This window comes from Pomacea canaliculata, linkage group LG5, assembly GCF_003073045.1.
Source record: "Pomacea canaliculata isolate SZHN2017 linkage group LG5, ASM307304v1, whole genome shotgun sequence".
NCBI lineage: Eukaryota > Metazoa > Mollusca > Gastropoda > Architaenioglossa > Ampullariidae > Pomacea > Pomacea canaliculata.
Window position 1 is genome coordinate 8,385,636 of NC_037594.1, and position 27,910 is coordinate 8,413,545.

The 27,910-nt window shown below is 42.7% G+C and overlaps 3 protein-coding genes across 6 annotated transcripts; 1 reads left to right on the top strand and 2 right to left on the bottom strand.

The window, feature by feature from the left end:
- Nucleotides 1-4,078: 4,078 nt before the first annotated feature.
- LOC112564970 (ankyrin repeat domain-containing protein 55-like) lies at nucleotides 4,079-14,214 on the bottom strand. Of its 2 annotated transcripts, none has more exons than XM_025240157.1 (9): nucleotides 13,621-14,214; nucleotides 10,257-10,382; nucleotides 8,967-9,097; nucleotides 8,675-8,784; nucleotides 7,446-7,506; nucleotides 6,690-6,818; nucleotides 6,104-6,288; nucleotides 5,653-5,789; nucleotides 4,079-5,288 (listed from the first exon to the last, which is right to left on the bottom strand). In XM_025240157.1, the coding sequence occupies exons 2-9, from the start codon at nucleotides 10,279-10,281 to the stop codon at nucleotides 4,933-4,935; spliced, it is 1,134 nt and encodes a 377-aa protein (XP_025095942.1). In that variant the 5' UTR covers nucleotides 10,282-10,382; nucleotides 13,621-14,214; the 3' UTR covers nucleotides 4,079-4,932. The 2 variants fall into 2 exon arrangements, with proteins under 2 accessions (XP_025095942.1, XP_025095941.1); XM_025240156.1 differs by lacking the exon at nucleotides 13,621-14,214 and adding an exon at nucleotides 11,582-11,886.
- Nucleotides 12,917-16,997, top strand: LOC112564971 (metalloprotease mig-17-like). The gene is made up of 4 exons (XM_025240158.1): nucleotides 12,917-13,079; nucleotides 14,242-15,025; nucleotides 15,348-15,540; nucleotides 16,080-16,997. Exons 2-4 carry the CDS (start codon nucleotides 14,350-14,352, stop codon nucleotides 16,408-16,410), a joined length of 1,200 nt encoding a protein of 399 aa, XP_025095943.1. The 5' UTR covers nucleotides 12,917-13,079; nucleotides 14,242-14,349; the 3' UTR covers nucleotides 16,411-16,997.
- A 187-nt stretch (nucleotides 16,998-17,184) lies between these two features.
- Nucleotides 17,185-27,613, bottom strand: LOC112564972. 3 transcript variants are annotated; one of them, XM_025240160.1, is made up of 9 exons: nucleotides 27,271-27,613; nucleotides 24,269-24,463; nucleotides 21,651-21,854; nucleotides 20,168-20,317; nucleotides 19,722-19,974; nucleotides 19,270-19,415; nucleotides 19,047-19,140; nucleotides 17,703-17,791; nucleotides 17,185-17,416 (listed from the first exon to the last, which is right to left on the bottom strand). In XM_025240160.1, the coding sequence occupies exons 1-7, from the start codon at nucleotides 27,377-27,379 to the stop codon at nucleotides 19,121-19,123; spliced, it is 1,077 nt and encodes a 358-aa protein (XP_025095945.1). In that variant the 5' UTR covers nucleotides 27,380-27,613; the 3' UTR covers nucleotides 17,185-17,416; nucleotides 17,703-17,791; nucleotides 19,047-19,120. The 3 variants fall into 3 exon arrangements, with proteins under 3 accessions (XP_025095945.1, XP_025095946.1, XP_025095944.1); XM_025240161.1 differs by having other exon boundaries at nucleotides 17,185-17,791; nucleotides 20,168-20,314; XM_025240159.1 differs by having other exon boundaries at nucleotides 17,185-17,791.
- Nucleotides 27,614-27,910: the final 297 nt, after the last annotated feature.

The following is a 27,910-nucleotide window of genomic DNA, read 5'->3' on the forward strand; positions in this document are numbered from 1 at the left end:
GCCAGCCGGTAACTACAGTTGCTTAAAACAGGGACACTCGCTAACATCCCGCCTCTATAATAACAACATACACAGCATGTATCAACCGTATATATATATAGCACACGCATGTCTACCTCGTCTCTTTAAAAGCACACACACACACAAACACACCACTGACACGGACATGTGAAGACTTACCTCACACACAGGCTGTAGATAAGGTGGCGTCCACAGACACGATGTCGACGTCGGTGAGTCACCCCACCTTTGGGTGAAGGAGAGGTGGTGGTGGTGGTGGCTGTGGTGGTGACGGGGTCGTCGTCGTGGTGGTGGAGGCTGCAGGCAGCGCAGGAACGTGTATCGAATGGCGTCGTCACGGCCTACGGGCCGGCGGGATATCGATCCTTCAGCTGACGCCGCGCGGCCTGCGCGCTCACCACACACACGCACGCACACACACGCGCACACACACGCTCACACAAACACACGCACGCACACACACACGCTCACACACACACGCACACACACACACGCACACACACACACACGGCGCGACGTGTAGCTGCGTCACGTGACCAGCTTGTTTTTATGGCGAGGGTTAGTAGACAGGCCGTTAACCTTACACTGCGAGAGAAAGGATTGTGTAATACTTCGAGAACTTTCTATTCATAAGTGTGTGTAAGCATATACACGTGTAGGTATTTTTCCTATGCATAATTCCTTCTTTCGTCTTCACTTGATCGAGACTGGACAGGAGGAAGGAAATAACACTGTAACGACCACGGACATGTTTATCCATTTTAGATGGTTGCAATGTAACTGCGTTACAGATCAGACAGAAACCATCTGTTTCATAATCATTCTTTTATTTCTCTATACCTTTTTGTGTGTATGTGTGTGTGTTTTGTTGTTGTTTTCCTGTGATAAGACTGGAAGCGCGAGCGGCACTAAGTTAATAACTTTAGGTGGCGTGGGTGGGGGTAAAAATCTATCACAATTTAATTACATGGCGGTTTTATCAGTGCTAAACAAAACGTTCATGTGTACTTATAGCTGCCACCATTTTCTTTATTTTATTTTTTTTTTTGTATGAACGCTTTCTGAAACAGAATTTGAGACAGAGAAACCAAATCGCACTTTCGGAACACAATGTGTTACAATTCTTTCTAAGAAAAAAATCTTTATTGTTGACTTTACTGTCTCAGTAGCTGTGGAGTATAAACCTAAGTCACCACCAGGGTGGCTGCCAGAACTTTCCCACACAACTTGTTTAGGCGCTTTGTTTGTTTGTAAGCAGAGAAGGGAAAATATGAGGGCGAGCCCCGCATCTTTCACTCCATGAATAAAGCTTTGTTTGCGCTGTAACAAGGGTCTCTCAACCTCGGCACCGGGTCTGAGGGGTCAAAGGTGAAACATTAGTGCGGGTAGTGCGTTGCCATAAAGAACTTTCTTGATTATCTTATCTGAAGCATCCTTTGTTATTGATCTTTATTGTATCATGATGACTTTCCTTGGCATGCCTGCACATTCTGTGTGGGCGTGCGTGCGTGCGTGTGTGTGTGCGTGCGTTTGTGTGCGTGTGTGTGAGAGAGAGAAGGGATAGATATATGGCTTTTCCACTCTGTATCATTGCGACTTTTCATGAGAGACCTCTCGTCACACTGTCGTAAAACTTGTTTTTTCTAACAATCGTCATGTGCTTGAAAGAGAGAGAGAAAGGTTACATGTCGCCAGATGCTCCGAGCATGTACATCATATCATCAGCTGATAATTGTGGTCATCGTGCAACAGTTGGACCACCTAATGCCTAAACATAAACTAGCAACTTAACGATATAACATTCACACGATATTAATTAATTTAAGAGAAAGGGGAGAGAAAATACGAGAGAAACCTCATCTGGAATCGCTTCCATGAATAAAGCTGCTGTCACTGTTATCTGAACTCATTTGAGGAAAATAGCAAGGAACTATTTTTATTTTCAGCGCATTGTAGAGATAAATTCATCAAACGAAAAAAAAAAAATAGTTCAGTGATGACTGAAGAGCCTAATAATGTGATCAGCAATTTGCCATCATCACAGCTGTTGTCTGCAGGCACGTACCCGGGGTACCAGCGGCAGTGTGTAGGCGAGAGTTACCGAGTGCAGGGGTAGGGGTGAGGCGGGGGAGTAATGCTGACTCCGCGTTCACCCGGACAGAAGTGCTGTAGCGCCATTTTACTACCCAGGTCTGTTACCCCACAAACACACGATTAGCTGGCACTCGGAGACTGCGCACTCATTCTCTCGTCTCTTCCGCTCCATCCTGCTGCTTCCGGTGGAGCTGGAGGTGGGCGGCGTGGTTGTGTCGCGTTTTTGTGTCGACTTCCTGTACGTGGGAAAAGCGGTCTGACCGCGAATAATTACTCTCTGTTCATGGCATTTAGCCTGGCACCATAAGTATTAAGTAGTTTATTGCCGAATAAATTATTGAAAAAAAAAATCTGTTGATGGATGGGTTCTCAATTAACGTGGCTTGGGAAATAGTGAGGAAGAGAACCTTTAATAGAAGTGTATGTGTGTGTGAGTGTGTTTTATATTTGGATTTGTTTTTTTATCGGGTTTACAAAATGAGTTGTATATGTGGAGGTGTGGAAGGTACTTGTAACAGCCGAAGTACAAGACTTGTACGAGGTAATGCAGCTGTTAAAAGCACCTACAAAGCTAATCGAGGTTAAAGGTTATGTAGTTTAAGGGTTATGAGGGTTACTGATGTGACGACGTATGATAAGTGCAGTATACAGTACGTATGAAAAGCTTTAGAAGACTATAGCTCCGGAACAAGAGGTCACTGGGTACACAGACTGCTCACCTGTGTTCTACCGGTGCCTGCACGCAAGGAATTAATTCTCCGCGGTCTGCTGTCGTCAGACATCTGTCATGGTGGTCGAGACTCAACCACGGAGGTCTGAGCGTGCACGCGCGTGATATGTTTCTGTGGTTCCTACTGTGTTCCAGTGCTCGTGTACCGTGTACATGAAGCGAAGGTTAGTCCTTACCCAGTGGGTAAATTTTGGAACTTATGGAAAAGAAAGTGTCGCACTGTCCAAATCTTTCGAATATTACTTCGTATTACTTTACCATAAGGAACTTATAGCTAAGGTCCCAGAACACGTCGACTTAAAGTCTCCCTGTGGCACGGAGACAAGATAATTATTTTTGTTTTACCATGGTTTGAGGGCTTATCTTCCCTTCATGAGTAAGGTCCCTTGAGGGCACAAGCGGTAACTGCTGACTGACGGTGCACGCTGTGCAAAATAATAATCCACAAAATGTGTTTGGATAATTATGCTTAATTTTCAAGATATAAGTCATCAAACATGGACCTTCTCCCCTGTCACTAGGAGAGCAGAAGAAAATTACTCTCCTACACTGGAGAGTTCTGTTGTAAGTAGTATTTGTAACAGTGAGTGTGACTCATCTAAGCAAATGAAGAAACATCGCTCAGGTTGTCGTGTTCAACAAGCGATGTTTTTCCCATTTAATGATGACATGTCCCTGCTGTCCCTTTCAGTCAACAGTCGTGTACATTTGAGCAATGAGTTGCTGCTGTCCAAAGTCTGTTGAGTCCATGTAAGAAGATGTGACACACAGCTTGCACACAGTTGTTCGAGCAAAGTTGCCACAGACACACAGATGTGGAACACACACAGACGTGCTCACCAAGTCATTTTGCAGACGAGCCTGGCAGCAACTGTTCGGCTTTTAGAAAACTTGTTGGTATGGTTACACCTTGACTTACAATAGTCGGGCTTCAAATCCAGGCAGGCTCGTCAAAAGGGAGATAAGCAAGTTAGTCTTTAACTTCAACTGTCCGGGATGATGTCCCTTGTTTTCACAACTTGCAAATCACCTGTTTACTTTCCTAAACTGTACTGGTATTTTCGACCACAAAGAATCTAAAAGCAATACACTACTTTAACAGCAAAAAAATCTGACAAGTCATAATTAGTAACCAGCTGAAGTCTGCAAGAAGAGAGGGAAAAACGCATTGTCTTAAATACAAGAATTTTTTTTTTGTAAACATAACAGTTATAAAAAAACAAACACGGATTAGACAGAATACAATTTTAAATTTAAAAATTGAAATGTTGCACAGAATGTGACAAGATCTTATTTGTTTCACAGGCTAAGAGGATGGAGAGTGAATGTAAGAATGAGAATGGGACAGTGAGGGAGACAGCGCGACTTAGCTTCCATCAATCTCCTTTGGCTTGTGTCCATTTTAGGTCTTGAAAATGAGGCCAGACCCCACATTAATCAACACTGAACTTAGTCTGCAACTGTTTTCAACTACACGTCCTCCTGCTTTACCTCTCTTTCACGGACAGTTTACAATCTACCGATCATTATGTGGTCATCCCTCACATTATCTCTCACTCTCACTCCCTCACTTTCTCTTTCTCTCGCGCTGTCTCCCTCTTACACAAAACCAACCCGTAAAGATGGGTCCATGTCTTCAGTGGGGCTTCCAGCTGCGGTTGCAGGCATTAGGAAATAAGTAATTCTGGGAGTAGGCAGATGTCCTGACCACGGTCCCAAGTCTGGTTGTCTCAATAAAAAATAAAAATCAAAGAAAAAAATCCGAAACTTTCTGCTAAGTTTGTTACTTCCGGGTCAGGACTCATGGAAACGTGGAAAAACGCAACGAAGCTGTAGACAAGAAGTCTTCGTATAGACTACAAGCTGTAGACAAGAAGTCTTCGTGTAGACTACAAGCTGTAGACAAGAAGTCTTCGTGTAGACTACAAGCTGTAGACAAGAAGTCTTCGTGTAGACTACAAGCTGTAGACAAGAAGTCTCTGTATAGACTACAAGCTGTAGACAAGAAGTCTTCGTGTAGACTACAAGCTGTAGACAAGAAGTCTTCGTATAGACTACAAGCTGTAGACAAGAAGTCTCTGTACAGACTACATGCTGAAGGTGTCATAGCAGGGCTGAGAACTACTCTCCTCGGAGGGCCATCTCCATCTCCCTCGTGAATCGTCTTGTGATTGAGAGCACCCGTTACCCTCACCACCACCCTCACCCAGGCCTGTTATCACAGTTTGTGTCAATGGTGGCGCGTGTGGCAACGAACTGGAAGCCAAGTGTGAATGGTTGATGTTTCCATCTTTGCTGCGTGAGGCGAATAGACACTTGATGAAGGTCAGTGGATTCCATGGCAACCTCGAGATGCTGTTCTTGTCCGATTCACGGCGCCGTTGCTTGTTCTCATGCCAGTCCCCAGTGAGGCGGAGCGCGTGCTCCAGCAAGCGGCCACATTCTGCCGGAGAGAGAAGGAGACTGTGGAAACTATGTCCAACGAATCGTGTTATAAGATTGAAAAACTAGCAAAGAAATGCCAGTCTGAGTGAGCAGTACAGTTTTTATTTTATCATTTAAATAGACTTGGTAATGATAACGATAGACAACAGTTATGCGTTAGTCATAATGATTATTTTTTTCTCTTTTTTTCCTTCTCCATTCTTTTGCCGAATTTTTTTTTTATCGAACGCTTAAGTTTTGTCCTGTATGATAGATTGTGTGTTTATGTCAATGTCTTTCCCAGTTAGCCTGTCACCCAAATACACCTTCCACTATTCCTACCCGGTCACACACACAGACAGACACACAATTGTTGAACCTACCTGTGTTTCCAGACTGACGGGCATAGGCCATTGGCGTGCCGCCATCAACGTCCTTGACATTAACCCTCACGCCGACCTCCAGTAAGACCTCGACACACTGCGCATGCCCCATGGCTGCCGCCCAGTGAAGTGGAGTCCTTCACATCACAAAACATTCACTGTGACATTTTAGTAACACAAACATCTATAATATTACAAATAAAGACACTATACCACCAACGCCACCATCACCAGTTTATTGTAGCAACAGGACCACACAGAGAGGACGGGTTGAGGAAATGGCGACTGGGATAGGAGGAGCAGGAAGGAATCTAGTCGACATGCGCAGTCTAACTAAGGTGAAGGTCAAAGTTCACACCAATTTACATCGACTCTCGCTCTCTGTCTTTCACAAGATTTCAGATGAAGATGCACTGAAGGCTGTGGGGTCCAACGAGCGCACGTGTTATACCTGCCGTCAGGGTCTTCAGCCTCTGCGTCACATCCGGGACACTGCGCGAGCAGCCTGAGAAGGTCAGCGTGACCCGCAGCGGCGGCGTAATGCACCGGAGTCTTGCCGGAGTTGTCTGCCGCAAACAGTGAGCACGCGCTGTCCTTAAACGATGTGAGTAGACGACAGCACTCCTTTGAACCGTTCTAATAAAAAAGCGGAATAATTTTATTTATTGTTTGAAACATAATCCACATTTGCAGCATCTCTTTTTTTCCTCTAATTTTTATCAATACTTTATCTTCTTCTGTTTTTCTTTATTTTTCTTTATGACTTTTACCCGTGTGTTATTTTTTCGTACAACATGAAACTCGTCACTACTAAAATAATAAAAAACACGAAATATACACAGAAACGAAATCTTCAACGACTTACACCGTCCTTATAAAGCCCGTCAAGGAATGTTTACAAGTTTTCACACGAACATGAAGACAAACTCTTGAAAAATGCAAAAGAGAGATTTAAAATGTGCCAAAAAATAGTTTAGTTGTAAACAAATCGGCAAAAGCTGAGACTGCAACCATTCCGACAACAGCTTTCACCTTACCTGAGCTGCCCAGTGCAGCGCCATCTTGCCATCTGTGTCGGTTGCCATGACGTCACCGCCACGCTCCATTAGCAGGTGCAGGTGCTCGGGTCGATTGTGGAACGCTGCCCAGTGGACAGGACTCATCAGCTGCGGAGACACAAGTTTCACAAATGTTTGCGCTAACATCATTGTTAATGACTAGAACACATCTTCTTAAAGAAAACAAACAAACAAACAAACAAAAAACCTGGTGGAACCACAGCCTCACTTTCATTTTCGTGAGACATTTTCATTGGTTTAAACTCCAACGTTTTTTTTAACTGACTGGAAGCCGAAAGCAGTGACAGAATTCTAAATTTGACATGATCGACTTATTCGAGACTCTGTCTTTGGGCTGGATTTTTAGTTGTGATGAAAAATAAAATTTTGTAAAATAAAAAAGTCAGCGCAGGGGTGAACAGAAGATGCAACTACCCGCTTCATGTCGAAATCGTAGGTAACCATGGTAACCAAGTGTTGGTGGACTGGCAGATTAACCTATTACAGCCGTTTTATGACCTGGTTCAATGAGTAACGAACTGGAAGTATTAAGAGTGGAATGTGGTACCTGTAGTCAGTAGACCGTGTGTTAATAAATCAACATTTCTTAACGAAAAAGTGACGATAAATTAAACGCCTGTTATGTTGACAGAAAGATGGATTTTAATTGGCTGAAAATTAACGGATAAACAGTGGCTTGTTTACACAAGATCAGGCCAGTCCTGCAGGTCCTACCTCATTGTCTTGTTGATTAATCTCCGCTTTCGACAGCATTTGCACCAAAGCTGACAGAGTCCTGGGAAATTATACAAATACAAACCACGTCCATGAAAGTAGAATATCATATATCCTCAAAATTAAATATTACATTATCCCATAAGTATTTATAGTTAATTGTATAGTGGAAAATAAATTAAACTAATTAAAATACATCTTTCACTTATTCCGTTTTAAATGCAAAAAAAACTTTTGTGAGGGGTACCTAGAGTTTTTTGTTCTTCTAAAAATGTTTTCTAAAAGCACGAACTATGTAGTTTTCTTGTGCCACAATCTTCTGTTTATTTTATTTTATTGGTGCATCGGTTTCTGGATGGTATACAACAGCTATAGAAAATGCTGCGGACTACTTTTGTTTTGATACAACTTCACTCAGATGATCTTTACCTGCATCTAGCACTAATGAAAACAATTGTCTCACATTCAATAAGAACAAACTGCGCTTTTTGGGAAGCAAAATTCTTCATTGAATCTTCAGGTACGTTAAAGTGAGCTTCATTCAGTACTACGATCGTTTCTGGGTGGATTCGTTCAATGAAAATAACATTACCTCACCCACCGGGGAGGATTTTTGTCTTCATTTAGTTATTTTTGGCTTTGAAAATAGCTATAAAAATGTGAACATCAGAAGAGAAATTTCTGAAAGGAAATCGCGAACTACGACATAACTGAGTCCTTGCCGGTAGAATTGTTCATCTGAACAGTTTCTGGCTTTGACTACGGTAAACTGTTTGTTTACACACGGTCCTAGTCATGGCGCCACCACACACCCTCAGGCTGGCTGCCAGGATGGTGCCAGGCTGTCTGTCGCTGACTTTTTTCCACTTTACGATCGAAGTCCTCAGGCCTCATGGTCTCCTCCCCTTTGGTGTGCAGGATATGGCCCTAGGGAGGAACTGCCTGCACGCGCTTCAACCTATTCATTTGCTTGTTTGTCCGTGGCTAAATAATTTTGTCCTATTCTTCAGCTGGCTGCAGGAATTCTGGGATTCTGCTTGCTGATGCTGCTGTCATAGACGTCTGCTCTTGGTTTCATTGGACAGGTTGTGGACAAGGTCTGAGGACAGGTGCGTTTGTGTGCGCGTCCGTGCGTGTTAGTCTATTAGTTAGTCGGCACACACACACAAAAATTTTTGAAGTGTTTGTAAACACGTCTGCTAGAGTAAGGACATGTAAGACTGACTTGCCTAACATCCCTGTTGTATGTCGCTGTATGGACAGGGTATCGTCCGGCCTTGTCACAGATGTTCTGTCGCGCTCCATTGCGCAGCAGGTAGACCACCCCTTCATGCCACCCCTGTCAGGCACAGCAATTCACTTCCAAGCATCAATTCATCTACAGAATGCCATAGAAGGGCTTTACATAGAAGATTCAAATGAAAACATTTAGACATTTCAGAAATTTTTCAAGAATGATGGTTGATGGTATCGTCATTTCTTTGCTCACTTCACTCAGGTGTGTCTGTCTAGGAGGCTCACCTGGTAGGATGCGATGCATAAGCAGGTTCTGCCGAGTCCGTCCTGGGCGTTGATGTCGGCGCCCATCTTGACCAGACGTTTGACTGCCGCCATCTGCTGGCAGTGTACGGCTTGGGCCAGAGGGGTCAGCCCTACAAACAGGGTCAGATGATAGATGCACACAGGAAATTATTTGTATACCGAACACATACAAAGGACAGATAATGAATACACAAAGGAACTTATTTTTTTACCGAACACATTATTGCGCGAAGGATGTCTAGAATAGCACAAGACTTTAAAGTGCAGGGCTTTACATTTTACGGAAAACAATTTTGGTGGTGATGTTGGTGGAGTGGATAAAATGCTGTTCCAGGACATGAGAATTCTGATTATTCTGTTGCCGATGTACGATCACACTCGACTACAGTGATGAGCACGGCAGCCATGAGATACAACGCAAATTACTCTCAGTACAAGAGAGGAGAGATCGCAGAGTTTTGAATTTTATTTTAAAAAATAAAAGAGTTAATATTATTGATTCTGTTTGAACAGGAAATGTAAGGCCTGTGAAGGTCTCTGCAGACTGTGTGATGTCTGAGCTGTGTCCAGAGACTTCTCTTATTGACAGATGCTCTTTTGTGATCAAATTAAAATATTCCACATGGACAAGCAATGGGATGATCGAAGGTATCAGGCTGCTCCCAGACCATGGAGGCTACTAAATGAAGGATTAAACAGGCTGTTGAAATTATCAGGCACAAAGGACATTCATTTTACAGTCAGATAAATGCTTTTAAACAATTTGGGACAGCACTACTACAGGAACACACTAACAGCACAGTTTAAAGCATTAATCTTTTACAGGTAGGCTTGCTGTTGATGATCTTACAACATAATAGACTAATAGAGGAAGCGATGTGAAAGATAAAAAGACAACAGGGCGTTGTGAAGGACACGTGGTAAACTGACACGATATTATTCTGTTTGAACTACACAAAGTGAAATAAGAGAAGGGATATGAAAAATAAATAGGCAATGTGAGCTTGTTACTGGGTCACAGGAGGAGGAACAAGAGAAAACATTTTGTCAGAGTAAGTCTTGCGTTCGTTTTCAAACATTCTACAGCATTTTATATGATGAATTTTTCTGAATTTTTTTTTTTATTGACAACCAAAATATGAAAATTCTGGTACACAGGACACATTTTGTTTATTTTAAAATGGTTTATGGGATTTTTATTTCTGTTGTGTGACAATACCCGCATTCTGTTTGTATTACAAATGTGTTCAAACCTCTCGCTCTCTTCACCTGCTATATTTTGCATTTCCAGCATGCTCGGGTCCTGCTGCACGACCTGCGCGAGACGTGTGACGTCACCAATGGCAGCCGCGCGATGGGCGATGGGTACTTCTTCCTCCCCGTCAGTGTCACTGTCTAAATCCCAAAATATTTCAAATATTGCTTTCCATTTGAAATTAAAACACATCAACTAAACTAGAACGGAGAATGCACTACTAAAACAATAAAATCTATTTAATTTTCATCAAGTGCAGTTATTTCTTCATCCTGTGTTTGTCTGTCCTTCCTTCTGTTCGTCCGTCTATTTAAGCACCTGCTTATTTTAACTGATCTGTCTTCTATATATTTACATGGAACAAATTTGATTAAAGGTAAGCCAACATAAGACACTGTTGAACCAAAACGATGCACCAAAAAAAAAGTGTATTTAAATTTATTCATATGACTTTATGGAGCCCGGTCCTTACATCAACCAACGAAAAAAAAAAACCTCAATCATCCAGTTCATTAAGGACACACATCTCTACTCCCGACTCTCCTATAATGTGCTTTAAAATACATTATTTGTATAGCTCTTAGTTTCTTTTTCAATGACTGCTTTTAGTGAACTGCCCGAGCTGAACTCCCAGAGTCCCTCAGGACGCTACACAACGCCAAGAACAAATAGTCCATCGTACTTTTCTCCACAATAAATCCTTCAGTAGGTACACAATAAATTGACTTTTTATTTGCAATATACTCTGCACTTCGCTTCATCCAAGAAAGAGAAAAGACTTAGCAATATCTTCCTCAAACGCTCATCTAACAAAACATCGCCGTCAGACATGACTGATTACACGAAGTTCAATACAGAAATCACACTCATTCCACAGACCGTCGACCCTCTGGAGCCTCTTAACTTAAGCTTCTTTGCTTTGAAAGAGAGTGAGAAGATTATATTTTAGTCACAGACACGCTGACCTGAGGACTCGGGCGTTGATGTTGTAAGGAGGCGATGGTCGTTGTGCTCACGTCTGTACTTTGTGGCGACAGGTGAATAAAACGAGTCACGTGACTGATAAGACGGAGATTTCTGGAAGGCACCTGCATGTTTCTCGTCAAAGAGAAAGTGTGTGTGTGTGTGAGAGAGAGAGAGAGAGAGAGAGAGAGAGAGAGAGAGAGAGAGGGCGAGAGAGAGAGAGAGAGAGTGCTTGCGTATTTGTCCTTTTTTCACTCGCCATCGACTGTGATGACAAACCTTCAAGACCTCTCACCTGTTCAACAGAAATATTCCCAAATCTGGAATGTTCACGTGTAACGCACTTCGTGACTTGACAGTAACTGGAATCGCTTACCTGACAAACGTCGAGACATGACAGACTCGCAGAACTCCATAGAAGACAGGTTTTGACACCAGGGACAGAAAGAAAAACAAACAAATCCTCTTCTTAGTCCTCCCAACCGCCAGGTAACAATAAGCCAAGACCTAAGCCCAGGATACAGGTGGGAACACCTCGCGCCTCTGTTCACCACTTCACGTCGTCTGCTTCCCGCGATACGCTGTCGGCACCGCCGAAACTCTGAAGTAACCATAGCAACAGTTGATCGATTTGCATCGTGCGATGAGAAAGACGCGAAGGCACGGGCTGCGAACACGCGCTCCGCCTCTCAGCTTCTTTTTCAACGATGACTAGTGTCAAAGTATCGTGTTTACAAGTTAAAGACACCTCGGCTAATTTTAAGCGATATGATGTCGCCGTTATTTTACGACATACGATGTTAATTTAGAAAAGGTATGGTGTAGGTTAACTGTGCTTAAAATATCTTGATAATTTCTGAGCATGCGGTGATAAATAAAGACGTTGAGGTGGAGAGGGAAGGAATTAGTGTTTTACTCCGAACCAGTAATTAAGGTTATATCATGGCAAGGCAGTCAGCACTGTAAACAGATGCCAAATTCAGAGAAAGAAACAGCGTGCCCGAGACGAGATCTGAACCTGCGACACCCAACCTTCACTGCACTGGTGCTAACCGGACCGCCCAGGTGATAGACATAAAGTAGACTATACTCTTCAACACTAACGAACTAGCTTTAATAAAGCATTATGTAAAGGTAGCTTAAATTACTGAGCTCATGGATTAAATTACTAAAGAAAATTATATATCCCATAAATATACAAATATTTATACATCTCATAAAATCATATCAGCGAGCAAGCAAGCGAGCAAAACTACTCACATCAATTGTATCGACTATTAGAAAACATATTTGTGGACAAATAATACAGTTAAAACTTGAATATGACTTGTTTTTTAACAGTCTGGGGAACCCTGTATCGCTTGCGGACACACAGTGTGACGCGCAGCAAATCGGTTAAACTGCCCTGCAGGCACCTTGACAGCATGCTAATTCATCTGTCTCCTCTTTGTCTTATCGGGCCTCTAAATGTGTTGCATGATACTGCAATGCATTGCTACAGTCACAGGAACAGTTTTTTGTTTGGTTGTCTTTATGTAAATCAGTCTTGTGACCAAGTAAGATTCATTGAAAGTCACGCAGACACGCTGACAAATATGCGAGCAGAGAATTGTTGGTATTCAAAGACACGACTGATGCTGTGGTTGGCCAAACTCTACAGACTGACACCTGCAAGGCCGTTGGGGGGTTGGGGGGTTGGGAAGGAGGACGGACATCGTGCTGTTAGACCCTCCTGTCTAGCTGTGTGGGATGGGCATGGGGACAACCTTCTGAAACTGTTTACAGGACAATTTTTATCAAACAAACATTTGAGACTTGTTTGCACCTGGCCATACGCCACTGAGAGCACCACTAGAGAGCATCGTTGCAGCCAGGTTTGGTTAAGTTGTTTATTTTCTTACATGTAATTCCCGGTTTTCTTTGTCTTCAGTATGGTCTGAAACATCTGGTTATAACATGTTAATGGAGACTAAATGTCTGCATGAAATTAAAAGCACATTGTTGTATCATAATTCTTAATAATTAAGCAAGTCATGGAGTGTATGATATAATGAAAATATTTTATTTATAATATTTTGAATATTTATTTTGAAGCAGGTTTGCATAACTTCACTAACCAACAATTTAATTAATTTGTTCTTGCCGTCCCTATTGTCTCAAACATAAACATTTACAAATTTTCAGTTTTGTACCTTGTAACAACTCCGTCCACCTGATAAAGACAAGAACAGTTCTTGTTGAGCAGTGTTGAGTAGTGTGTGAAATGTGTTCACCGACATTTGACATATTGAGCACAACAAGCTAAAAAATGTCAGATAGAGGCAGATGTAGATTGTAAGCAGAAGTCGTTTACAAGAAACGAAAATGTCAACGGTAACAGTCCTGACTGAGTTACAATAGCAATTCTTCAGTTACCTGGCAATAATTCAGAGTAAAGGAACCGATTCAGTATTGCGCCATTTCTAGGTTGCCTAGCAGCAGTCAGCTGGGGGAAGGCGGAAGGCACACAAGGCCTTGAAGTGTTTGGTTTAGGGTACTTGATATTTTCAATACGGTCACAGAGGGACGGTTCCTGCTGCAACAATTGTAAAAGTAGTTAAAGTAGAAGTAACTTTAGTAACAATGTGTCTTTTAATTTTTACAGATTCTGACTAATCTTCATCTTGCTCTTAATGTGGTCCATGTCTGTAACCATGGTTCTGTGGTTTTCGTGTACGCTTGTCATACACTTGCAGACTGTCCCAAGGGAAGATCCTATTAAGCCGACTCGCTCATTAGAACTGTAGACTATAATCAATGTTTTTTAACATAACTTTAAACGGCTGGAGAAAAAAACCTATGGAGGTACTAAAGAGACAACCCCTCATCCACTATTTTATAGGCTATTGTTTACAAAGTGAAAGATGGGATGACAAGCAAATAAACCTTTCAGAAACCCCTCCCACAACCCTAAGCCTCCAACCATTACGAAGCAACGTAGTATTGTACTCTCATCAAAGTAAAAAAAAAAAACACTCTTTCGCTATCTCTTACCAGAAATCTTGTTAACATCGTCATTACTCACGGCAATGAGGTCCACTTTACCGTTCCTGGACCCTGACCTTGCTCAGTATCAAGGCCGTGACCTGCACGCCAGTTCCGGTCATGCCGCAGTACTCGGTGGAAATCTTGGTGGTAGTGGACAACCTGGCTTACAGACAGTGGCTGGAGGTCCAGTCTGGCAGCAACCAGCAGGACAAGCGACACAAAGCAGCCGAGGCTGTCAGAGGTTACATCCGGTCATCTTTCGCAGCCGCCAACCTAATCCTGCATGGGTTGACCGAGCATGGACTTCGTCTGGACGCCAGGATCCTGGACGTGGTTGTCATCCAAGGCGATGAAGCGATCACCCGTCGCGTGAACAATAGAACCCTGACGGCCAACGATCACCACGTGGCGAGAGACTTCTGGCACTGGCTCGTCCGCAACGGTTACGAGTTTGACCACGCCCTGCTGGTCACCGGCTACGATCTGCTGAGCGGCGGCGACTCCAAGACGGAGGGCTACGCCTACATGGGCACCATGTGTGCGCACGACTCCCTGTCCATCGTGGAAAACACCATGAACGGAATCTTCGCGGTTGTCTTCGCTCACGAGCTTGGTCACTCGCTGGGAGCTTACCACGACGGCGATAGCAACGACTGCAACGCCACTTCCGGTTTCATCATGAACGACAACGATATTGGCCTTTCAACCAGGCGCTGGAGCTATTCATCTTGCTCCGCAGAAAGCATTCTAGGAAAGATTCGACAGCTGTCGCGAACAGTCGACTGCATTTCAGGTGACAGTTTTATTGCCGTCTGGTGCTCCGCTCTCTTTTCAGTTCACTGAATACTAAAATAGGCAATGATTGATGCATTAATATTGAGCATGCTGGCCATTCATTGATATTTCTCTGTTGAACAATCTGGATGACTGCTTTGAGCCGATTGCTTTCAGAAAACAATTTAAATTAGCCGATGACATTTCGCTCGATAGAAAACCATATTGGCGGGTAAGTTAAGGCAATTAGAGCCATTCATTGATGAAGCTTTATTTGAGCCTTAAAATGTACTCGTTTGCAAAAAAACAAAACAAAAAAACCACCATGTATTGCTTTTCAGCGGACAGCACTAACTCAGCTGAAGTGGAGGCGCCATATCTCGGCCAGCGGTACAGCGCTGATGCCATTTGTCAGATGACCTACGGGAGCACGTCGTACGTGTGTCGTCACCTCTACGGTGTGGGTCGCCAGGAGACTATCTGCCACATCATGTGGTGCTACGTCAACGCCACGTACTGCTCAGGTATTGCCAGGTAAGCAGTTGGCTGTCACGTCAGTTCGCACCTATACTATCAACAGTTCAGGTGTTGCCAGGTAAGTTGGTCCCTCTATGACGTAAGCAGCATTAAAGTTAAGTGCTGATCAGGTGTCAGCAGGTACGCAGGTCAAACAAAAAAGCTACACACTCCTCAGGTATTGCCAGGAATGTCATAGTCTCAACAAGGTGATAAAGAATGCCACAGATAACAGAATGCTGCAGAAAAAAAGACATAAAATCTATTTTGCATTAAGCAGTGAACTAAGTTGTTATTTACTTCGTGACTTAACTTGAATATTTAGTGTTACATTAGCTTAACATTATTTACTTAATTTGAAAATATGTTCTCATGTTGACTTTACGATTTTTACTTACCATTTTTTTTACCACTCAGTTCACCCTAGCAGTTTGCATTTTTAATGACCATTTTGTTTTATTTCTTATACCCACCCAGCGTTGTAACATACTTTCCATGTATAGTATATCTCACTACTTTGTTTAAAGATTTAAAAAAGATTTTCTTTGAGTTTACAGCGTTGATGGCGTTGTGTGCGGAGCTGGGAAGCGCTGCATTGCTGGGAGTTGCGTCCCTTTTGATGACGTGCCGGCGGAAGTGACAGACACGTGTTACCTTGGCGACATGCCTCATCCCGTCTGGAGAGGTCAGACGTGTAGCGAGGTGATTGGCCGGTCTAAGCACAGCTGCCTGGATAGCTGGTATCAAAGGTTTTGTTGCCGCAGCTGTCAGAGAGCGCATACCGGAAATGACGCATGTCCCTATGGTGACGCCTACAGCACGTGCTCCCCTCGTCACTGTGGCACGGAATGGGACGCCGACTGTTGCAGTTCTTGCCCTCGAGCGTAGGCAGGCTTTGTATTTCAGTCAACTGGAACTGAGCTTGTAAGTGGTCCACACGGCTGAACTTTTTATGACCATGCAGTGAAAGACACTCAAAATATGGAGTCCTCGATGTTTGGAGACACGTGATTGACAATCAATTTTCATACAGCTCTCTTATTAGGTTACCATTGGCGACAGAGGTTTAACAATGTACACTCGTGATGTCATAGCTTTGTCGTATTTTGACATTTGTGAAGCCTTGTATTTAGAGAACAGAATGGGGTTATTCAGTCATATTTTAAGAATTAGTAATTAAGCCTAATGAGTTGAAAATGTAGACTGCTAGACCTTTAAATAAGTAGATTGTGGAATGATAGGTGTAAGGCCGTATGCATCCCGGGTACGTCTATATTATTAGCTCATTCGCTAGGTTCACGCCTGTTTGGAGGTTAGAGTTCGATCCTTATCGAATCCTGATGTAGCCATACTTCTGCTTCATGACTGCAGTCTTGCATGTTCCTTTCAATCTCGACTAAACGTTAAAGACCTACTTTACGTTGTTTTGAAGGGGAATAACAACTCAAAGAAAAATAAACTACAAATAGATAAAATTTCTTCATTTTTTTTGACATAGTATTGACAGCTTGTTCTTTAGCCTGTTCAGCTTGGAACACATGAACTCTAAAGTATATTTAATGCTTTGTAATACATACATAAAAAATGAGCATTCTTATACATAGCTCTCTCGTCTCTCTCTCTCTCACACACTGATAAATGATGTAAGGTGAAAGCAAGAAAGTTTGTCATATTTTTTAATACAAAGCGCTGAAGACAACCATAGGCGGCTGAACCCGACTCACGCTGGTGTTGGAGTCTCTATGTTGTCAGCCATTAGTGATGTACAAGACATCAATGTACAAAGATTTCAATGACAGGTCTGTAAAATAACAACCTTCTCCTTGTACAGCTGTCTTGATATCACTCTGGCCACTCACCAGTATTCTTTTGGCACACATTTGTAGTATTTCACCTGCGAGTACGAGAGAACAAAACACAAATAGGTTTGATATTCTAGATTGTTAATCAGTTCTGTCTGTTTCTCAGTTCTTACAGCTAGTTTGTTTGTAATAAGCTTTGTAAGAATCTATCATTTTTAATTAAACAAAACATGTAATCTAACAATTTTTTATTTTTATAAAAGAAAAAAATGTACATACTGTATGTACTAGATGTAACTATAAATCTCGCCTGTGTACTCGATATGTAACATCTGTGGCTCACCTATGTGTACCCGATGTGTAACTTTTATCTCTCACCTCGTCAATGTACCCGATGAAGTTCTGCAGCCCGGTACCCGTGCCAATGGTCATTGAACAGTCCACACGGTCGATGTCTGCCTCTGTTCCTGAAATAAATTAACATTTAATATCAATAATGAGCACCTATGTTATCTCTTTCCACAGTGAGTTCTACTCAACATTAATTAGATTAGATAACAACGTTGTGTAAGACAGGGGAGAGTAGCACTCTCTCTACTGACGGTCACTTTTAGACCGCTTCTTTCCCTTGAATAACGGGGAACATTTGCCGAAGAAGATAATGAGTCAACTATGGTAATAAAATAATTATATATACGAAGCTATGGATATGAAGCTGTGTTGTGGATGTCAATAAACAGTGCCAACTCTATTTTTTTTTTTACTGTAAAAGACAACACGTTACCAATGAAATTGTGACCATCGGAAGCGCACCAAGGGGGAAAGACAGACAGAGAAAGAGAGAGAGAGAAAAAAAAAACTGTAAGCAGGTAAGAATAAAACAGAGCTAGTGAGAGACTGAGAGGACGGTTCAAGGGAGAGAAGGACAAATGGGTGGAGAGGGCGATGGGGAGAGACAGAGTGAATTAGGGCAGCGTAAGATGAAGGACCATTAATTTACATCTATCCTTCAACGTGACCTCGGGTGAATTTATTTTTAGAGAAATTTGCACACGTGAACAATGGCAATGCCAGGACGAGCTTTGTGCGAGACTCTCTTCACGTGCTACGTCATTATTTTACGTGGAGCCGACCGAAGACAATGAGTTGCTCTCACTCCAAGGTGGCTTCAAAGAAAGGAATATATTAAATATTTAAATCGTTCAAAAACCTCCCTCTTTGCAAATATTGACAGACCTAGTAAAATAAAATTAACAGGATGTCCATTCTGAATCGCTTCTTTGTAGAAATAAACCGAGAAATTAAATGCAAATGTGATGGGAATGTCAGACAAGGTGTGTGGAAAATTATCCTACCTAACAAACGGATGTCTCTACTATGAAACATTTTAAATAGTCACAAGAAATTATGCCGGTTCATTAATTCTGTTTAACTACGATGTATGCTTGTCTTCCTGCCCATTTCTTTGTGTAAACAGACATAATAAGTTTTTTTTTAAATAGTTGATGCATTTGAAAAGATAAATGAATTTTTATCAAAGTTACTATTGTTCTCAGACTATTCTACATCGTGCTTTGGCAAATTTGAACATGTTAAATAAGTAAAAGAAAACTGAGACAAAAAGAGAGGGATTAAAAACAGACACACGAGTAATAAAATAGTGACAGAAATAGACTAACCAAAGAATTAAAGAAAAATGCAAAAAAGAAAGAAAGAATGTACCTTCGCCTTCTATTGGATGGACTTTGCCGTCCACTCTCAGCTCTGCCCTCGGGCCCTGCTTCAGCAGCACCACGTCATGCCAGTCTGTGAGTTGCTATGACAACAAGAGCGTGGGTCAGTGACTGCGTTACAAGGGATAATGAGCAACCAACACATCAAGCTATGGCCGGCTGTCACGCTCTATCGATAAAGACGACGATAATAACGATGATAAGCATCCTACCAGATCCCCAGAGCTGGCGGTGAAGGCCATGCCGTTCTTTAGGCGGAACCCTCCGTGCAACTGTCCCCTGCTTGTGGGAGGTCCTCAGCAGCGCCACCCCGAACGTCGCCTCCTTGTCACAGTCACTGTTGTCCACCAAAGCATACCTGTGGTGCAGACAGGTAGATAACACTTGTAATGAGTCGAATGGATGCAGAAAAAAATTAGTAGTAATTTCTTATTGGTATTTAATTTTTTTTAACGCTTACTCAAGCTTGGGATTAGCTGACTGTGATTTTTTTTTTAGAATGTAAATTTTGAAAATGTGTACGATAGATGCATAGAATATGCAAACTTGAGACTTAAACAATGTGCAAGACAAAGATGTTCTCCAAAATGGTTAGAGGACCGTTGCTAGGCTTTGTCTACGCTTTTCTGCAATCACAAGTCGACAAACCAGGACTCGGACCAACCGTTCGTCGTCTGCGGACTGATAATCCGGCAGAAGAGACTTGAAGCGGAACGACAATGTGAAGTTGGATCTGAACTCCATGTTGTTCATGGCCCAGGCCACCACTTGCTGGTCGCCTCGGAAGTGGGCCGTGCCGCCACCTGTCGCCGACGTGTCGCTTCTTTTAATGTCAGCATTTCCGCCGGAAGCGGTGTGGCCTTTGGAGTCTTTGATGTTGACATCAAAAGGGAAATGAATGTAGGGCTCGCACGGTTCTGGAATAAGAGAAAAGGGTGTGCTCTGTGAAGTCCACGATGAGCTGGTGCATTAACATTTGCTAACAATTATCGTCAATTGGGCAAATTTCACTTGCCTTACCAACACCCCATCTTTCCATACACCGAGCTATCCTTGCTTTCAGCTAACATAAGCTTCGCACACGCAGACACACACACACTGACAGCCTACCATCTTTGATAGGCCCGGAAACTTTGGTGCAGCTGCAGAAGTCTGGCGAGAAGGCGGTGCCAGTGGCGCATGTCATGGTGATGTTCTGACCATCCACAGACCACAGGTAGCTACCCGGGTCATCCGGAACAGTATAACGGCTGCAGTCTTCTTTTTCCAAAGGGTTTGGGCGGTTTTTGCGTGAATAAAACAAAATAACTATGTTTTAATTGCGCATCTATATATGTAAATGTGTCTTTCTTTGTATTTATATATATATATGTTTGAATGAACTGCAGAGAGAACTTCACAAAATGTTTAGTACCGACAGGAAAATGTCTGCGCCGAATGATTACAGCTTACAGGGAGTGTGGGGTTAAAAGAGAGAGAGAGAAGGTGGGAGGTTTGTAAACAGACTCGAAATAACTCCGATACTCAAGTCGGGTCGTCACCCTAGTGTGTGCGTCACGTGACACGAAGACTACCCGGCAAGTTTTAGGAGCTCAACTTGACACCCGGGACTGACACTCGACACTCTTACTGACCCGCCGAGTCGCCCATGTAACACCAGTGTTGACACAAAGGTGGATACTATGACAGGTCGGGACAAAGACACAAACACAAGTTTGCACACACCTGTACTTCGCTAGAAAACATTGTATGTGTCGTCACGGCTGGGACCGGCTAAATGAAAGCCGTTAGAGATGCATATACATTATCACAGCAACAGAGCAACTTGATGTTAGCCACGTTTTCATTAAACAATCTCCTCGACATTTTGATAATTTTCTGTAAGCTGTAGCTAAATAGATTAAGATAATTTAAAATAACTTTTTTGTAGATGTGGGTGCGGCGTGCGGGCGTGTGCGTGTGTGATTTGTATGTATTCATGTTTGTATAGGTTTATTTGTCTGAATGCTTATGCAGTCATGGTCTGATTCTTAAAACTTTATCAAAGCTAGCACTTCTTCATCAATAGCCGAACTGTCATATCAATTTTCCTCTCCAGCTCCCATCTCAAGCTACTTCACGTCTGCTTGCACATCATTTAAAAGTGGAGCTTGCCGATGTTGAAAGCACGATCCAACCCTTTAAAAAAGCGGACCCCAAGGAAGCTACTCCTCCACTTTCCCCAGTTTTCAGCAAGAGTCCAATGAAACTACTTGAATGAAAATAAAAGGCCTGATTCGGCCCTCGAGAACTTGTGGCAGATGTGTGACCCTGCAACTTGTGCACGTGCTGCCCTTAGCTAGATGCGCTCTCAAAAGAAGTCCATGTCAGCAGCTTGATGACATGTCCAGACCTCTTGTCAGCAGCTTGATGACATGTCCAACCCTCTTGCCAGGATGCATGTACGTATATACTGAACCGGATTCTGTAGCTTACTTAACCACTCGCCAAAATCTGCCAAATTATTTCGGTCATTCTCGACCTAAAATTCCCACAAACATCCTAACTGTTGTAGGGTGGACTGACAGACATTTATTCGCATGTCTTTTAGTACCTGGAGTCTTTGCGGTGACGTTGGCCGAGCCAGGTAGGCAGGGGTCGTTGCACGCACGGTCCTTGACACAGTGTCGAGTGGACGCTTCATAATGCTGGTCCTCCGGGCAGCAGTTGTATTGCAGGTGACTGCCGTCCGGACACGAGAAGTAGCCGTTACAGTTGCGAACATCTCGAATGGTCACTGACTGGTTCACGCAGGGGTCTGAGGACAACAAGACCAGCACCCGTCGATGAAACAAAATAAAAGCGGGAAGACGGTACGAACTGAAAAAAATAATGCAGACAGGATGCACAGTGCAAACTAACGGAAGTTAAGCAAGACAGGGAGGTCAGGAAGCGATCACGTGACGCGAAGAAACTGCAACGGTATCATTCAGCTGTAAACATAAGAAAATAACATTCAGCATCTGTTATGAGTCTTCTTAACTGGACAATGTTGAATGTTCGACGAAGTTTGGCAAAGTTTTATGGGGTCACAGAGCGCCAATGGTTTTGGGGGGACAACCGTGCGAAACACTGAGCTCAGTCCAATTGTTTGCCAATACAGTAGTAATTAAAGGGACCAAAGGCAGCGGCATTCAAGCAAACTTCTTTTGAAGGCGACCTTTAAACCTCCTTAACGGCTAGGAGTTGAAATTATTTCCGACTTAACAGTTAAATAAGAGGAACAAGAGAGAAGTGTGCACAGGCGGCAATAGATGCAACGACAGGTAGGTTGTTGGACAACCAGGTAAATGGCGACTGGAATGGCGAGAAGTACTCATTACAAGAAGGTAGCTACCTTTACACCTGTGTTTACATGTATTCAGCAAACAGCAACAATTTGAGGCTCGGACACAGCCTGCTGAACGTTTCTCACCTTTTCAGTCGCAGGTATACCGCCGCTAGAGTGCGCTGTTCGAGGAAATTTCACCGACCCACGGAGTGTGAATGTGGTGTACGTGATCAGAGTTTTATAAAAGAAGGACAGTTGTTTTTTTCTTGAGATTTGATTGCAGAATTTCTTTTGTCGGTCTGTACATCCTACCAAAGCAATCTTGCGTCAGGTACAGGCATTACTTCCTTTCATGTCGTCTGCTGTAACGAGGGCATCTGTGTTGTTTCCAGCGTCAGTCTGATACTCTGTTCTCAAGACGCTCCTTCTCCAATAACGAAGCTAGACAGGAAACAGACTCGGTCTGGGGCTGTCTACCATTCTCTGGAGACGTCCTGCAGGCGTGCCAGTTCCTTTTTTCTCGGTCGACTTTGACTTGCAGAAAGGCAAACAAGGCGGCCAGTCGCCATTGAAAGAGTCCATTATATGATCACGTGATCGTGGCAATAATCTGCCGGCCACGACATTGCAAACCCAGATACTCGAATATTCTTTGAAATTTGTGTTCAGGGAGCTTTGTCATAGGTCAGTCGGAAAATAGGTCTTCAGACTCCTCTGGTTACATTCGCTTAAATCTTTTTTTCTTTCAGTTTCTTTCTTTTCTTCTAATGAAATATTCATTTTTTAAACATTTTTTCTGCTGCTTTACAGTTCAGGATTTCTTGATCGTTTCTGCAAAACGTGATTTTTCCACCATATATTTTCGGCTAAACTGTAAAGCACAACGCCGGCACACGCACACACGAACACACAAAGGGAGGTAATGGTAGGGGAGACTTTCTTCGGGACGGTGGCATCGCAGACATGTCGGGATCAATACGCATCCACGAGAAGCCAGTGAGATAAGAGCAAACAGACAGGCGAGCTCGCCTGCCGAGAGGACTTAGAGCATCTCTTCCTAACTGAGAAACTTGTGTTGCGTCCCCTGTGCTCGACTTCTCACTGCTCTCGTCAGCTTGTCTCCCCTTTTTCTCTCTCGTGGCACAGATAAGGATGCAAAGGGTCCTGCGCCTTTGCGCTTTAAGTAGCAATCTTCCTCTAATCGCCATATCGGCAGCTTCTGAGTTTTTGATGTGTGTTCTTATCCCTTCCAACAAAAACTAGAGAGAAAGAGAGAAAAACTTGGTGGCCTGTATTTTCCAGGGACCTTAATGGCTTTTTCTGCAACATGGAAACTGGACATCAAGTGTTATTTAAAAAATCTGTCACGAAGATTAAATAATTTTGTTCGTTTATTTTTCTGCATGAATTGTTAGGAGTTTAGAGCATACAAATACCATTGGACGAAGTTATCTAAGTGCTTAAATGTGACCACTTTGATGTATCCAGGTTAAAAAACAAGGATAAGCGTTCGAATTTTTCATACCCTACTACTATAATCGACAGTCAAGACATTCTAAAACCAACTCAATTTTTTTGTATGGCAAACATCACTGTCTGAAACATTACATTATTATTTAAAAGATGGCAGTACAATTACATTAAAGGATTATGAACCTATCCGACAGACTCCAGTTATTCCTTAGCGACTTAGCAGTTGCAATATTTTCCCATAGAACATAAACACAAAGAGATGTATAAAATTACTTTAAGAATCGAAACCATGACTTTTAAAGTACCATACATTTGCCTTTTCATGGCAGCCACCAACAGGCAAGTTGTCGAGGTTGTCGGTAAGTCGGTGCTGATGGCAGGTGAGAAATATCTCTTTACCTACATACGTCACAACAGTGCTTACTTACTTTCTGAACAGTCGGATTCCATGGGCCACACGCATTGCTTGACTTTCTGTGACCACAGCAGCCCACGGGTGCACTCCTTGACCTGGCCGAGCAGCTCGCCCTCGGCCCCCAGGGAGCAGTGCACGAAGAGGTGGCAGTAGTTGGGGTGGTACGAGTACCCGGACCCTGTGGAGGTGTCGCAAGCTTCACACAGATCTGGCGGCACGCAGTCGCCACGGGTGCATCAGTTATTCAGCAACAGAAAAAAACAGCAATCATAAACATACAATTGTTTTCCATTAGATTTTCTGTCTATAAACTGACATTGTGTGAGTGTGATTGTGTGAAAGGTAGCGTGTGCGCGTACAAAAGTAATCTTTGTATGCATATTGAGAACACTAATCCTTTAGGGGTGTACAAGTGTGTGAATGCTGGAACATATGACATCCTGAACAATGAACCAGAATAAGAAGTAAGAAAAGAAGTAAAAAGGACAGAAATGGAGAGAAAGAGAGAAAGAAAAAAGGGGGAAAGAGAGAGAGGCAGAGGCGAATTATCGTTGACGAAGAAAACTACTAGCTCTAGCAGTGCAATATTCATGATCTGAATTTGTCTGTCTGTCTGTCTGTCTGTCTGTCTGTCTGTCTGTCTGTCTGTCTGTCTGTCTGTCTGTCTGTCTGTCTGTCTGTCTGTCTGTCTTTATACACACACACACACACACTCGAGTTCCACCATGGAGGTGACAAAACTAATTGCGCTCGGCTTCATGTCTTGTCGCTTGGCGACCAATTAGAAGGCGACGTCCCGTCGCAAGAAGACGCATGTGGCCTGTGGGAAGCAATTTTCCTGCACCACCTTCTGGAATGTAAAGAACTGGGCGCCTGACACTGGCTGTTGTCTCGCGACATCCTCGTGTCCTGCATGCCAGGCGCCAGCCATGTGGACTCCGGGACCAATCATCTTCTTATGAACGTGGAAATGATGTTCTTCCACCATTTTTGTATTGTATCATGCGCTCTTGTCTTAGTAACCCATCTATAGGGTGACTCACTATGCAGATTTTTTAGTAACTAGTCTAGTCTTGTTCTTCAGTGCAAGAGGCCAAATAAAGTCAAAAACTTTTTATTTCTGCATCTCGTGTCCATAACTAGCTCGCTATACTGTAACTGAAGAGCAATCTGTTCCCTTCAGAAAACATACTGTTAGTGAGTAGACTTATAGATATTATTTTAAAAATTATTCTAAAAGAAGACAACGAAATTACTAGAGAGATAAAAAATAATATTTTGAGCTCAAAATATATTGAATACTATCTAGAAGCATAGTGTACAGCATTGACATGGTCGGGCTTTGACATTGAATCACAAAATTCTGTATTTTCCAAGCAGTCAACTTCATGCCTAAATTTGGATTTATTATGGCTGGGACATGCTGTTTCTTGACGATTAGACAAGCAAAATGAAAAACAAAACTATTATCTGAAGGGATGAGGTCGTGCAAAAACTTTATCAGAACACGCAACGTGTCGTTTCTATCAAATTGTAGTGTTCTCAAATTGTCCTCTTCCTGGTCTGTTGACTGCGAAATGTCACGAGGGTTCCTAAATGTCGTGTGATGGTGTGTCTAGCAATCTAGATGGTACACGTAGGCCATCATTAAGCTCTCAGCCTTTGTAATGAAAAGAGAAATCTGATGTTTCAACAACAACATCAAAAAATCTGTGCAGAAACCAAAGCTCAGTTTCACATATTTTGTAGAAGCAATTTTGAAGAATTTTTATGAAACTGTTTGTAAGTTGTATACACATGTTGTAAATATAAAAACCTGTTTTAAGACTTAAGTGTGTTGTGTAGCTAAGCCCAGAAAACAAATTATGTCGGTGATGAGGACAGGATGTTTCTCCGTGAGACGAATCCTAGAGACGGACGTAAACTTAATGGCAAAGCTGTAGTGCAAGGAGATTACTGCTGAGCTTGTCCCTTCGACATTTAGCCTCCTGAACATCATTAGCTCTAATTACGAGCAAAGTTCAGAGTTCAGAGAGCGCAAAAAGGACAGCGTACTGCCGTCGCTCGTAGATATCAAAAGAAATAGGCTAGGACTCTATTTACCTGTTTTCAAATTCAAGTAGTCGAGTGTAAGAGGTTTTAGAAAGGTGAAGGACAATAATCTCATAGTCTGAGAATTAGGTTGCGTCCAACTGACATGGCGGCTTTCGATTTTCCATTATCCCTAGTTTGAGTAGTTTGTGATGAAGCTGGACGTGAATTTTTCTTTGTTCACCGTCGGCTGACCTTTGTTTTGATTGTTGTAGTCTTGGCCTGCTTCCTTAATTACTCAGGTGTCATTCCTCATCTTGGCTGGAATTTATCTTCATCTTGCCTGCAATGCTTTCCTCAGTGCTACGATGATCATACGTTACAACTCAACTGCTTGATGGACATGGCGAGGAGTATTATACAGTTCTTTGGAAAAAGACCATCAGTAAATCATTTTTCACTGCACGAGTGAAGGGATCCTGTACTAATATTCGTTAATTTTGCATTCAAATCTTACATCGCGATCCAAATTTCTGAATCTGGGAAGAGTTCGTCCTCTCTCTCTCTCTAGTTACACTCAGGACAGAAACACTTCAAACCTAAACGAAACTGAAAGAACTGATTTTTTTCTCGACATCAAACATTTGGGAGACCACTCTTCTCTTCCATGAACAGATATAATATTTTTAAAAGAATATCTCATTTTAAGGACACTATAATCTGAACTTCCTATTTTTCTTGTTGGGGTCTAAGTGACTTATTTCATTCGTCCTTCCTGGGAATTACTTGCGGTTTTACATCAATGTCACGCTTGCTCCATGAAAAACTGAAAGGTTAGAAACACTTGACATCGAAAACCTTGCGAACTGATGATGCTTTATATAAAAGTTATTAAATGCTTCTGCAATACTTTAGTCATCTGTACCTTTGGTCCTCAATACCTTGATCATCTGTACCTTTTGCTACGAGTAATTAATGTCTTACCTTTCATGTTGATCCCTCTGTTGATTTCGTCGTTTGTCATAGGAAGAGAAAAAACACAGCCAAGCAGGCTGCTTCCTAGCAACACCAATTTAGGAAAATTAGGAAACATCTTGTCTAGACGTGCAAAAAGCTGGAAAAAAGTATCACAGTATTCAAGCGATCACTGGAAAAGTGTCTTCTTCGTGGAATTACTGTTTATGATGAAACGTTACTCCTTTGGAAGAAGTGAAGGTAGTCTTGGACGGTTCAGAAGTTTCGGGTTCAAATGAAATCCTCCTCTGGTGCAGCTGCCAATATCTAGCTCCTCAGCCCCAAGGAATAGATACCACCATCCACAGGCTGCTGATGACCATCTGCGTTGTTCAGGAGGCCGTGGACTCTCAAGGTCGGCAAATTGGCCGAAGATTAGGGAAAAATCCTTTTGGTTTGCTCCTGTGTGTGTTTAAAGATGGCCAGCCTGAGCCTCCGGAGATTTAGCTTAGCAAACTTTCTTCTGCGTCACAAGATATTGTTTTTTAAAAAGCAAAGATTCGTTAGGAAATGTGTACTGGACATCTGTAGAGAGGCATGGGGAGGGTGGAGGTTGGGGTGATGTTTTATTGACCTGCAGGTGGAAGAACGGAAATGGCGACAGACAAAA

Bases quoted from the DNA above. Each gene is read 5' to 3' on its own strand.
- LOC112564970 (XM_025240156.1), bottom strand. From the start codon at position 11,819: ATGGTTACTTCAGAGTTTCGGCGGTGCCGACAGCGTATCGCGGGAAGC. The intron at 9,098-10,256 runs GTGAAGAGAGCG...CCCTGTTTGTAG, and splicing joins GGAAATGCAAAATATAGCAG to GGCTGACCCCTCTGGCCCAA. The intron at 5,289-5,652 runs GTAGGTTCAACA...TCTCTCCGGCAG, and splicing joins CCGTCAGTCTGGAAACACAG to AATGTGGCCGCTTGCTGGAG.
- LOC112564971 (XM_025240158.1), top strand. From the start codon at position 14,350: ATGCCGCAGTACTCGGTGGAAATCTTGGTGGTAGTGGACAACCTGGCT. The intron at 15,026-15,347 runs GTGACAGTTTTA...ATTGCTTTTCAG, and splicing joins AACAGTCGACTGCATTTCAG to CGGACAGCACTAACTCAGCT. The intron at 15,541-16,079 runs GTAAGCAGTTGG...TTGAGTTTACAG, and splicing joins TACTGCTCAGGTATTGCCAG to CGTTGATGGCGTTGTGTGCG.
- LOC112564972 (XM_025240160.1), bottom strand. From the start codon at position 27,379: ATGTTTCCTAATTTTCCTAAATTGGTGTTGCTAGGAAGCAGCCTGCTT. The intron at 20,318-21,650 runs GTACTAAAAGAC...CTTTGGAAAAAG, and splicing joins CGTCACCGCAAAGACTCCAG to AAGACTGCAGCCGTTATACT. The intron at 19,975-20,167 runs GTAGGCTGTCAG...CTCTTATTCCAG, and splicing joins TTCCGGGCCTATCAAAGATG to AACCGTGCGAGCCCTACATT.